The 12,830-nt window shown below is 39.3% G+C and overlaps 2 protein-coding genes across 3 annotated transcripts in view; one reads left to right on the forward strand and one right to left on the reverse strand.

Moving 5' to 3' along the window:
- The first annotated feature begins 487 nt into the window (after positions 1–487).
- star2 (steroidogenic acute regulatory protein 2) lies at positions 488–3,772 on the forward strand. Its single transcript, XM_086304779.1, has 7 exons — positions 488–560; positions 673–780; positions 860–993; positions 1,123–1,281; positions 1,552–1,736; positions 2,721–2,814; positions 3,369–3,772. Exons 1-7 carry the CDS (start codon positions 497–499, stop codon positions 3,459–3,461), a joined length of 837 nt encoding a protein of 278 aa, XP_086160905.1. The 5' UTR covers positions 488–496; the 3' UTR covers positions 3,462–3,772.
- A 190-nt stretch (positions 3,773–3,962) lies between these two features.
- adamts14 (ADAM metallopeptidase with thrombospondin type 1 motif, 14) overlaps positions 3,963–12,830 on the reverse strand; it is a 56,740-nt gene continuing 47,872 nt past the window's right edge. For both annotated transcript variants that reach the window (XM_086303868.1, XM_086303869.1), the window contains 8 exons: positions 12,711–12,791; positions 10,406–10,569; positions 10,153–10,318; positions 8,333–8,465; positions 7,936–8,143; positions 7,667–7,796; positions 6,891–6,998; positions 3,963–6,783 (listed from right to left, as the gene is read on the reverse strand). In XM_086303868.1, the coding sequence (XP_086159994.1) occupies positions 6,221–6,783; positions 6,891–6,998; positions 7,667–7,796; positions 7,936–8,143; positions 8,333–8,465; positions 10,153–10,318; positions 10,406–10,569; positions 12,711–12,791 (1,553 nt within the window). In that variant the 3' untranslated portion in view covers positions 3,963–6,220. The remainder of the gene's footprint in view (positions 6,784–6,890; positions 6,999–7,666; positions 7,797–7,935; positions 8,144–8,332; positions 8,466–10,152; positions 10,319–10,405; positions 10,570–12,710; positions 12,792–12,830) is intronic.

The following is a 12,830-nucleotide window of genomic DNA, read 5'->3' on the forward strand; positions in this document are numbered from 1 at the left end:
GATGTCCTCATAAGTGGATATCAGGCCCTTGTAGAGCAAAATTGAGTATTTTGGTCTAAATAACCCAAAATGTGATGTCCACATATGTGGGCGCCAGGTCCTAGGAGGTTAAGCTTATTTTATTCTTATTTAGGCTTATGCATTTAACCAGTGTTCTCTAAATGTGACAGTTTTGATCATGCACTGCTTTTGTCATTGCAAATCTAAATAGGACTGCTTTCCAATTTCCAAAATCTTGCCTCAACATATTTAAGATTAAGTATTGGATACATTAAATAACTGGGTTGTCCTGTGTGGGGTTTTTCTTTCAGAGAATTTCCTCTCTGTATCACACCCAAACCCTTGTCTTAGTTAACAGTCTCAAATGTGGCCTTCAGGACAGAATTCAGAACAGGTCCTATCTTCTTCTCTGGCCCTTATCTCACTGGAGTGTCCTTCGCAGACCATATAAAGATCAGAGACACACTTTACTTTGCTGTCACTGCCAAAGACAGACATGCTGCCTGCTGTTGTAAAGCTCTGCTGTGGAATTTCCTACCCACATATAAAGAACATAGCAGGTAAACCTTCCACAACCCACAGAAGGACTTTCTCCTTTTTATTCCTATTCATGCAAACAATGCATTCTCAGTAAGTCTCCTAAGCTGTTTTATTTTTCATTCAATCATGCAGGACTTCAACGCACTGCCATGGCAGTGATAGGTCAGGAGATCACACACCTGCAGCAGTGGGGACAAATCGAGAACCACGAGAGACAGCAAACTGGTTTAAATCATAATGGTAAAATATAACTGTGTTATTTTCATTAAATGTTTTAGATTGCGTTTCCCAAAATATTACAAACAGCTGTCTTTTGCAGAGGCCAAGCCAAAAGATATAAAACCTGTGCCAGCAAAAGAAGATCAGCTGTACGTACAACATGGACAAGAAGCAATGAGGAAGGCTCTCTCTGTTTTGGAGGAGAAAGAAGGATGGAAGTTGGAGGTTGCTGAGGTAACATCTAATTAATAAAAATGCCATTAAAGCACTTTCATCAAAGTTCATCAAAGGTCACCGCACTCTGAAAAAATCTTGCTTTAAGTAAACAGTGGATCACAAACCTGTGTTTTTTTTCCTCTTTAGAGTAATGGCGATATGATCTGTAGCAAAGTGATTCCAGGGGGCAGGAAAGTCTTTAGGCTGGAGGCAGTGTTGGACGCCAGTGTGGATGAGCTCTATAACATCCTGTTTGTCAGAGTTGAAGAAATACACCAGTGGAACCCAAGCATACAGCAAATCAAAGTGAGCAACTCACCTTTCAACAACTTGGAAACTGGATCAACTGCAAAACTTTAAGCTATAAAAATACCAGAGTTTAAACATACACAAATACTATTTAAGCTATATTCAAAGTTTTCCAACATGTCCTGTCTGCAAATTAGTCTTTATAACCAACCTATAGTTGTCATGCTGCATATTCACATCAACAAATGCATTTTCCGACTGCTACAAAAAATCTATACACAGGTTTTGCAAACGAAAAGCAAATGCTGTTGGTTTCGTGTGTTGTAGGTTCTAAAACGTATTGGTCTACAAACAATTGTCATCCACGAAGTTTCAACTGGGACAGCAGGAAATGTGATTGGAAAGAGGGATTTCCTGAGTGTCAGACACACCTGCAAACAAAGGTCCAGCGTTTATATTGGAGGAGCAGCAGTTCAGCTGGAGTCATTACCCCCTCAGGCAGGCTTTGTAAGGTACGTCTGCAGACGAGGCACTAATCATTCATTGTCATATCTAAAGTGATACTCAACAGCTTAATTGAACTTTTTCTTATATAAAGAGTCTGAGTTAATCTTAGTCATCCATGAAGGGAGATAAAATAACACAAATGGGTGGGAAATTGTCTTGATGCGCTCTGACGTTTTAATTTTTCCATACAACCTCAGCTAATTTCAGGGGAGAAAAAAATATGAGGAGAGCTAAAGTTAATTTTCATAGCCAATTATATATTAAATGCTGGTGGGATGTGTTTTAGGGAAGCTATGCGGCAGTGATGCCAAACTAAATATTAATACAAGCATGATTACTTGTCTACAGTGATCAGTGATAGAGTGATGTTTAGTAGGTATAACATGTTCCACAAAAATAATAGCTTGGGTTAACTGGGAAAGTCATTAGAGCTGACATCATTATGTATTAAGTAGTGAACAGAATTTAAAGTTTGCTAATTATAAAATGTAGGAGTCACCAGTAGGTGAATTTCATTTGGAGGAGATCATGGCTATTTGTAGCAAGTTTTATTCCAATTGCTGAGATATTTTATTATGTACGGTAATCTTAAATGATCAACAGATGGGTCAAAGTTGGTGGGAAGAGCAAGGTAAATCTTAGTTTAATACATTAAAATACATTTCTGTCTGAGGGCAACCAACTCCTCCAAACCAAACTATGCACATAGATACATCTTAGGCCCCTGAAGGTTGTTATATATATCATATTTTATCATACTATTGCCAATCAAACCACCTAGCAACAGGCTAAAAATGCCTTTTTTTTCTTTTTCTTTTTTAGCATTTATGCACCTTTAATAGCTTATAAAAGAAATTTGAATTCCCTGGCCAACAGCATGAAAAGGCCAAAGAACCACATGCACTGTATGATTACTGATAATTAAAATAAAGACAGGCGAGGCTAAAAGAAATTTGAAAACTAAAACACATTTTTTTGCGTGAGTACAGAGCTGAGCATGGACCAACCTGCATCATCATACAGGCCCTGGATGAAGATTCAACGAAAAGTCGCTTCACGTGGCTTCTTAATATGGACGTAAAGGTAAATTCATTAATTAATAAATGTAAATCTGCACATGCAAAATAATGCAGGGTTCTATTATACATTACACGTATACAAACTGGCCATTTCACACTGTATATGTTAAACAACTCATGAACAAAAACAATGTACACATTTCCTCTGTTTCTGTAAAAGTGAAGTAAATGAGAAGATTTTTCTTATTGCATTTCTCAGGTTTTCCTTTTTAAATCCTGTCAGTAAATGTAATGCACTGTGTACAAGTCAAAATCTCAGTGTTTGCTTTATCAACTGCATCTCATGGTGTTTTAGAGCTGATCGAGAGTGCTCTTCCCTCATAGAGATGGTTGAGCTAAGAACAGCAAGAAAAGGCCATGAGATGTGGTTCAAAGCTTGGGAAAATAAGTGGACTCTGTGTTAATATTATTCAAAAGCGAACAATATCTACATATGAACAATGCATAATTATTGTACAGCAGCAGACCACCTACCTGCACCTCACTCTCTCTTTTTGTTGTTGACTGACAGTCAACAAATACCATTCAGGCGTCTAATAAATGTCACTTTATTCTCAGGGCTGGCTGCCAAAGTCTATTGTCAATCAGGCTTTGCCTCGGGTGCAGCTGGATTTCACCAGACACCTTCGCAGACGTCTCAGCCTTGGCTGACTCATTCACTCGGTCTGTGTGACACCCACACCACAGTACCACCTTGTCATTGCTCACAGAAGAAGATGGGGGGCACAGTGAATGCCTGGTTACTCGGCGAAATGCTACAGTTTTAAGGAGATAGGAAATGCAGCGTCTTATTTTTACACAGCAGAGCTGGCAGAGATCAGTGCCAGCCTGGCAGAAGAAGACTGGCAATTATTGTCACATTGTGCCACTCAAACCTCATTAAGATTTGATTAAGAGGCATCACTTGTCTCTTGATACACCCTGTATATGACTGGACCTAGTTAATAAAGTGCTTGAATGTGTTTCAGTGCCAGTGATTTATTTCTAAGAGTTAGATCAGGCAGAATGAATGTGTGAACTGGATGTTTTTGATTGAAACACACTTGGTCATGATGAATGCGCACCACTCAGGGGAGTAAAAAAGATCAAAGTAAAATATAACTGCAGTAAATGGATATGAGCAGAGAAAAGAGCAAAAGCAACATCTTTCAAATGTGTTTTACTTTGTTCACCATACCACTTAAAAATTCAATAAATATTAACATTAAAGCTTTCATTTAGGTACGTATATACAAGAATTATACAAAAAAAATAATGACGTTATGAACCGCAATGCAGGACTGGTGTAACAGTACGCCCAACCACAGTGTGTAGACAGCATGGCCTGTATTTTGCAATTGCAACACAACTTTTCATAACTTGAAATTTACACTATATACATTATTATCTGAAAAACATCAGTTACAAAAAAAATATATATCATAATGCGTTATATTCTGAAAAGCATTTTAAAGCATTAATTGACTGACGTCCACAAAAACAGACAGCGGGCATGCTACAGTGGGGATGGCTTGCAAACGGTCATGATTTTTCCTGTCAGTGAGGATAATCAGCGGTATGTCGGACACCAAAAAAGAGCACCAGGGATAGAGAAGCCACTGAGCTCCCTGCCAGGAGTGATGGCATGAGGTTTGGAGGGTACCTCCAGGATAACTGTAGAATTCAAGAGTGCTTGATTGTGATCAGTTAGTAAGGTAATACGATTATACCATTGTCTTGGATGTATATTTAATAAGCATATTCAATTTGTTAAAAAACAAACAAACATCAAGCTAGGAGGAAAAACAGCTAGAAATGTAAGAACATCCGACAATCTGACAGTTGGTTAAATAATAATTTGGTGTAATGACTCTCTGAATTTAGCTTCTATCTTTAAATACTTGTTTTTAATCATTTAAGTTCATTTGCTTTTAGATCATGTCATGTATTTTAATTCCAATTCACTCTTTACCTGAATTACCTGAATGCAGTTTTTACCAGACTGGTTGAGCCGAGATTAGCAGCTCATAACAGATCGAGGGTAAGCGACATGACCACATGGCTAATTAGCATATCTTATATATGCACATTTATCAAGCTATTGCTCTTTTGTTATTAATGGAGCTAAATTGACACTCATAATCTCTGTACCGACACAAATTGAGTTTTTTAAAGTAAAAAAAAATGTTCAGTAGATGCTTAGTTGTATTTCCCTGCAACGTTTGACTAGGCCTTTAGCTAGCAACTTAGTCACAACAGTAGCTGAGGTGTCAACTGATCATCACCTAGTGGTGAGTTGGATCCTGTGGCAAGGGAGGATGCTTCACAGGCCCGGCATTCCAAGATGTTTAGTGAGGGTGCGCTCAGAATATCTGCTAGAGGCCCTAATATATGACATCTTCCTTTCCCACTCAAACTTTGACAACGTTCAAAGGAGGCAGGGGACTTTAGTCCGAACAGACTGTTCCACATCTCCTTTGCCAAGGTGGCTTTACAGAGCTGTGGCTGCAAGTCGGTTTGACACCTGTTGTGGCAACAATGGGGATAAAGGAAGCTGTCAATTTCAAGAAGGAGCCCTATCAGGATGGGTTATCATCTGGGACTCCAAATGAGCTCGAGTAGGGGGCCAGGGAGGTTTGTGATTAAACTACTTCTTCTGCAACCCGAACTTAGAAGAGTGGAAGAATATGGATGGATACTGTATCAATAAATGGAATTAGCATGGTATTTGATAGAATACGCCAGGTTAATACATAAGACTTTTTTTGCCAGGGCTTTTTGAGTTTAGACCAATAACTATTATGTACAACATAACAGCTAACCTGCCAGTCCTGTAGCTACTTCTTGCATTTCATATGTGGGTAAAGCTGTCATAAAATGGCATCTGGCAGAGACAATGACACTACACAGGGATAAGGATTTTTTTTGTCTTTAAAAAATGTAGCTCTATATTATAAATACAGTATAAGGTTTATAATTATTCTGGTGGCACACTCCAGACCCCATAGCTGGCACGTGCACCTCCAAAACCATAGTCTATGACCTCCTTATGTTCACGAGTTTAATAGTAGTTCTAATGCACTTGAAAAAACAACAGGCTTGCACAACTGTACACAGATAAAAACATGAATGTAGCAATGCAGTCATCACATTTTGAAGTCATTTTAGTTTACAGCACCTTTGTTTAAACTTTTTTTTTCCATTTCATATTTGAAGCACACACGGCCGAGCGACGCCGTGCACCAGATCGCTCTGAAGTTTTGATGAGGTAACCACCACTGGGCTGGTCTAAGTTCACTATCATGGACAGAAAAATAATAATAATAATAAAAAAAAAAAAGAAAAACTTTGAGTAAATCACATACTGCAAAGGGTGTGCTGATATTTGAGACCATTTCACCGAACAGCACATTCACAACACTGTTCACTGTTCATTTCTGAGCCGACAAGTTTCTGTGACTGGAGTCCCTCTCTGATCCTAAAGTGTCCCTTCTTGATCTTGCAGCAGCTGGGCCTAAAGTGCTGTTTGGGCTGTGCTCTTTAGAGGCACCTCCACTTGAGTCTGCTGTAGGCCGTGGCGGCCCCGGAGGTAGAACTGGCCCAGCATCTGAATCTCTCTTTCCAGCAGTGAGAAAGGATTCGCTGGTGGGATGCTGGGGCGGAGCAGCATTTGTCTGTGGTGAAGTTTGAGAAGTGGCAGCTGTAGTTGGCACCGGGGTAGTGAAAAGACGCCGTCGAGTGATGGCTTTAGTGGTTTTTGGCGGGGTCTGTGTTGTGGTGACATGAGGTGGCTTGGAAGAGGCAGGATGAGAAAGAGCTGAGATGTCAGGTTCAGCTAAGGCTACTGGGGTGTGAAAGTCAGGAACATGGGTAGTGAGGCTTTCTTTCTTGTCACAAGACTCACAGCAAAGCTTATAATATCCAGGGATGGAACAATACCGGGAAAGGACTTCCATTTGGCAGAAAATCGATTTATCCCCCAGACATGGCTCATCTAGTAATAACAGGACAGAGAACATCACTAAAAACTGCGGTGAAATGAATATTTCTACTTCTACTCTGTTTATATTGATTTCAGAAAAAAATTGCATTGTAGCTTACTTGAAGAGATTTTTTGGACAGGGTTTTCTGGAACTCTTAGATAGACAGCTTCGTCTTTTATTGTAGAGTTTTCCATTATTTGTTCGTCGAGAGAAGACCCTGGATGTCCTGGAGAGTGTAACAGCAAAAAACAAAACAAAACTGGGGTTAAAAAGAAGCCATGACAGAAAAAGCTTCTGGGAATCTGTTTCTTTTACAGGAAAACAGAACTTTGTTGTTCACAGGACACGGAGTGCAAACTGGAATTCTTTGTGTTCCTTTGTGTATTTTCAAAGCACATAATTTTCCACTTACTACCAATGCAAGGAAAAAGAAAAGAACTGAAAGAACTGGAGGCACTCAGCTCTTTGAAGAGGAAGCAAAATGAGAAAGGCTGAGGAAGGGCACTGGTGCAGAAATATTTAAGGTCTTAAAGAAGTGTCTTTGTGTGCACAGGATATTTAATACAAAGAGCATTAACAGAAAATGTATTCAGTCCTGAAAAAAAGTGTTTGCCTATGTGGGTCTCAAGGGTCTTATGCAGCAATCTTGTAACCATTAGTGAGACAAAGTTGTTTTTGGAAGATTTCTGCTCAGTTCACGAGGCAAATCTTGTGTTACACTACACTTCTCTAAAATCTACTGCAAGGATTATGATAACATGTGCAAGACTCATAATGCATTTACTTGTCACAAGTCAGAAGCAGAAGCAGTGTCCTTTTAATGGTGTATGTGAGACTAGTAGCAAGGTGGCCAAATCTCTCCTCTATTAGCACGTACATGCATGTGCATCTCACCTGAACATGGTCCCAATTTGCAAATGAGGATTGTTTCCGGTTTCTCGCCCTCGCATTCTCCAATGGTGTTGTCACTGGTCTTGCATACCACCTGCCTCTGCTGAATGCCTTCGCCACAGGTCACTGAGCACTGCGACACACCCAACGCACACAAACACACACACAAATATGTTTTATTTTCATCAGCTTTCATCGAGAACACTGAGAAGAAGAAGAAGAAGAAGAAGAACAAGAACAAGAAGAACAAGAAGAACAAGATCCTGTCTCACCTGAGACCATGCCCCTGTCCTCCACTGGGCAGGACATACAGTATGGTTGCAGGCTTTCCTTATCTCTGGACGTTCATCAGTGCAGTGTTTGCTGTGGACCACTTTGTTGGTACCATTGTGAAGCGCCTGCATGCACTGCACCACCCTGGTTTGGTACCCGAGTTTTCCACAGGTCTTACTGCAAGGACTCCACTCTTCTACCACCCACCTATCAAGAGAGCATTGTGTTTGAATAAAACTATCCCTCTCATTCCAAAATTAAATAACCTTTCTACACTAGTTTTTACATCCTCACTAAAATGGTAAAAGTCATGTCAGAGTGGACATACGGTATGAAAGCAATTTTAAAAGTGCTCATGCTGATAGAGCTGCAGTGCTGTAGTTTAAAGTCACTCACGTGGGCTGGCTGCAGTCTTGGGTGTTGCAGCGTTTTCGGATGGGTTTGGGCTTTTTGCTGGTTTCACAAAAGTTACGATGCACCAAACGGCTGTCACTCTTCCTCCTGCATCCATATTTGGTGTACTGTATGCCTAATGGATATAAAATTACACAAGGAATGTACCAGCAAGACTATAGATCATATACCATGTGACCTCCATAACTTTGTAAAAAATAATTTTATATAGAGTCCCAAATTTTCAGAGATTCAAAAGTAATTGGACAAAGAAATTCAACTTGTAAAAAATCTAATTTGACGTTCTTGTTCTTAAATGTGTAGCCAGTAGGTTGCAGCTTGTTGTAAACCGTCTGCATTGATTTATTGATTGTAGTCTTTCACAATGATACCTCCTTAAGGTGCTCTTAGTTCTTCTCCTGCAGAGAAATAATTCTGCAATCATGCATTTTTGTTGTTTTCTGCAGTCTTTCAAGCCTTTTGGTGATTCTGAGTTGGCTAGTGCATTCATTCTTGTAAAGACTAGAGTCTCGATTGAGACAATCCCAAAGTTTTTGCTCTCTGTCTGAGGGGTTCATTTTAGTTTTCCAATCTAATGATGACCTCCTTTACTTGCATCAATGTCTCTTTGGACCTCATATTAAGAGTTTCAGCAGCTAAAGAAGTTCAACAAGTTCAACACTCAGAATCAACTCCAGATCCAGAACACGGAAACAGGCTTCATCTGGCCATGACGCTTCTTATCAGTCAGTTGTACAATTAGCTTAGAGCCTGTGAAAATAGGGGACTGTGTATAAAACTAGTGGTAATAATAAACAGTTATTATTGAATTAAAGCTGAATATCTCCACTTCAATCACATCTTGATCGCTTGATTTAAAATTGCCTGTATGGATGCACAGAGGCAAAAACACAAATATATAGTAGGGTCCAAACGTCTCAGACTACACAGAAAATCTGTCAAAGCTTAAAATAATCAAAAAATGTGAAGTTGAATGATTCTGGACTCTTTGTTGGTAACTATATCATCCCATCAGTGCATTTAGATAACACTTGGGCGTGTTTGATCAGTGCATCAAAAGTAAACCCTCTAGCAGCAGTTTGCTTTTTAGAAATATCAAGTTTTAAGCTTAAAAACCTGCTTATTAAGAGACATTTTGGTGGGAGGAAACATGAAATCAGAGCTAAGTAAAAGCTTCAGAAACTAAAGTCTCAATCTAAGTAAGGTGGGGCTTTCTCACAGTCAAATCTAGGCTTGATGCAAAGTTTTCTAAGAGAGCACTGCATGACAGTCTACGCCACTTTGAAGAAACTGGATCACTTTATCTAAAGCAAAGGTCAGGCAGACCAAAAGAGATCACAGCACGAGGAAATCAATGCATCCAGCTTTGTTCCCTAAGAAAGAAAAGCAGCTGAAGAAACGAAGACTTCAGTCAACTTCAATCAAAGTGGTCTAAATTAAAAGGCCAAAGACTGAACTAATCGTCTGCAAAGACAATAAATGCTTGGACTTATATTTCTGTTATTTTTTCATGTCTCCCCCCCAAAACAGATATTCATAATTCATAATTAATTCATTCACAATTGTGTGTTTTAAGTTGGAACATCAGAAGCAAATTAAATGCAAAAATATAAGAAATAAAACTCAGGTGGAACGGGTTTATTATTGTTATATAATTATGGTATATAGTAAGCTATTAAAACCTTGAACTGTTGTGAGTCGTTTTATTTCTTTAACTCATTAATTTCTGTAGTTGCCCAGATTTATCTTTACTTTTGTTTGAGCCTACGCAAAAAACCCGCAGCTTCAGTACATTCACTGACCTCCCCCACAGGGTTTGGAGCACTGAGACCAGCTTTTTAGTGCCCACTCATATGTGTCCAATTCGGCGAGAAGAACATTATTGTTGGTAATAAGTGGTAGCAGGTCCTCATGTATGATGTACTTATATGTTAAGCTAACTTTTGCATCTTCTTCCTGAGGAATGATCTGCAGCAAAGTGAACAAACGTTATTAGAATAAACAGAAATTTGGAAGGACAAACTGAAGCTCGGAAAATTTACTTGATACACTCACCAGGACTATGATCCCTTCATGCAGAGGGCCAGTTGTTTTCAATGTCTCCCTCTCACCCTCAATGGAATACTCCCACTGTAAACCATTTTCAATGAAGGTCTTTGATTTGGCATCTTCACTTTTTTCATTCAGTATGAAGTTTCCAGTTACTTGATTCTTCACAGCTGTCAGTAATGAAGAAACAGATATTTTATGGAGGCAGAGGGAACTCCAAGGGAAGGGATGTACAAATTCAAAGTTGGGATTAATCCATTCCCATCACAGAAAGTTTGCTCTAAGCAGAGAATGTGTCAATATGCCATTGTGGCTTTCTGACACCAGTTCTTCCAACTTGTGTTTTGTTTTGTCAGAGGAGAGACGAGTGGCCCAAAAAGGAAGATGGTTGGCTTGGCTGAAAGCTGTTTGAACCTGACTCATCAGTCACCCCAAAGCTCATACTAGGATAAAAAAAATGATTACTCTGTTATTTTGTCTCCATAACTGAAGACATTTCAGAGTGTCCTCCTTTTTCACATAGAGCTTCACACTGTAAACTGCATGCAAGCAATTTGAAAGTCATTCGCTTTGAAGTAAGGCATAAAAAATACATCTGCTGTTTTCACATCACTGGAGTTGCACCTACGATGTGACCTGTCAGCTGTGCTAATTGCACTTTATATTTCACTATAAGAAATACACTTTTTCCTGCCAAAGTTTATCTATAAGTAGTGTCTGATCCTCCTCTTAACATATATTAATGAAAGTAGAGCTGAGTCTCCTGCCATTCTCTTTAATGTCATATTTAATTTTAAAATGTACATTTCAAAACATCAAATGGGCTTTTAAAACTCCAAAATTTGCTCTTCAAAGTTTGAAGTTTGCTCTTTCAAAAATGTGGAGTCAAGATCTTTAATCTCTAAGGCAGTCGATGTCAAAACATTGTTTATAAAAATGTAAAAAAAAAAAAAAAAACTTTAAAGAGAAACATCTCAAACTCCTCCTGAGGTTCACTAAACATAGTCCCTAAAAATGGATAAACATGCTATTTCATGTGGTAGGCTACAGAAGCAGAGGGCAAAACAGAAGCAGGATATTTACAAATGGGGAAACAACAGTAAAACCAACTCCCTAACTATGCTCTCATTACACTTGTGCCACCAAAACATATCTGAGTCACAAGATCACCAGCACATGAACTATGGGGTGTCCTGTTGTGTCTGGTACCAGGAAGTTGGAAGCAGATGCTTGACTAGACAGAGAATCCAAAGAGTCTGAGGCTGGTACAGCATCATTGGCTTCTTATTGTGTTTTCTGAGCAGTTCCTGAGCAATTTGTGGTGGGGTGTGCATGCTATAGGAAGCTATATGAATTATTATTATAACATTTTGTAGTTCCTGATGCATAAGTGTTATTAAACTTGCACAAACAAAAATAAAGTCCTTCTTCTTTTAGGGGTCGCTACGCCAGATCATCTTCCTCCATCTCATCGTAGCATTCTCTTCTGACACATCAGCACGTTGCATATCTTCTTTTACGGCATCCATGAATCTTCTTTGTGCTCTTTGCTCTTTTACTCCTGTGTGACAGCTCCATATATTCACACCCTTCCTCTGCACATGTCCATACAATCTCAGCCTTGCCTCTTTAACTTCACCTCCAACCACTCAACCTGAGCTGGTGCACTTATTTCTAATCCCATCTCTCCAAGTCACTCCCAGTGAAAATTCTCCTATTCTCACACATCACGCCTGACACTCATTTCCACCCAGTCCACCCACCCTACGCTCTTTTTTCCACCTCTCTTGTGTACTGTCCATTGCACTGTATGTTTAAACCCACGTATTTAAACTTATCCACCTTCACTACATCTGTTCCTTGCAGTTTCATTGTTACTCTTGCCTCTTTCTCCTTCATATGCATGTATTCTGTTTTGCTTCTGCTGACTTTCTTTCCTCTTCTGTCCAGCACATACCTCCACCTCTCTAGGCTCATCCACCTGCACACCGCTCTCACTATAGATCGTGAAGTTGTCTGCAAAACCTATAAAATCCCTATAAAGTTTCTATAAGATGCTATTAGGTCATATTATTCCTAATAATTCCCCCCTTATTCACTTAATCACTATTCTGTAAATTTTACTTCCATCAAAGAAACCTCAGATACTTTCTGTGAGCTGACTCTGAAATCTCTTTCTTATTAAGAAAATATGTTGCAATCTGGTTTACAAACCCCTTGACTTCTAATTCTGTTCACAAACCAGCCCTATTATTTTCAGTCAAAAGCATCAGATGTTTCCACACATGACAAAAATGTGGGACGCACTCACCAATTATATGAGGGGAGGTCTCGTTCTCCTCAATGACTATGTGGCGGGCCCCTATTGGGATGTCAAACATTTTCAGCATTCCTAACAAGGCAAAAAGAAAGAGCACAGTTTAGCCCGGCA

Source organism: Aulonocara sp. 'chitande type north' Nkhata Bay, linkage group LG8 (genome assembly GCF_057382095.1).
Source record: "Aulonocara sp. 'chitande type north' Nkhata Bay isolate Kocher_YH1m ecotype deep benthic linkage group LG8, A_spYH_male_GT1.1, whole genome shotgun sequence".
Taxonomy (NCBI): Eukaryota; Metazoa; Chordata; class Actinopteri; order Cichliformes; family Cichlidae; genus Aulonocara; species Aulonocara sp. 'chitande type north' Nkhata Bay.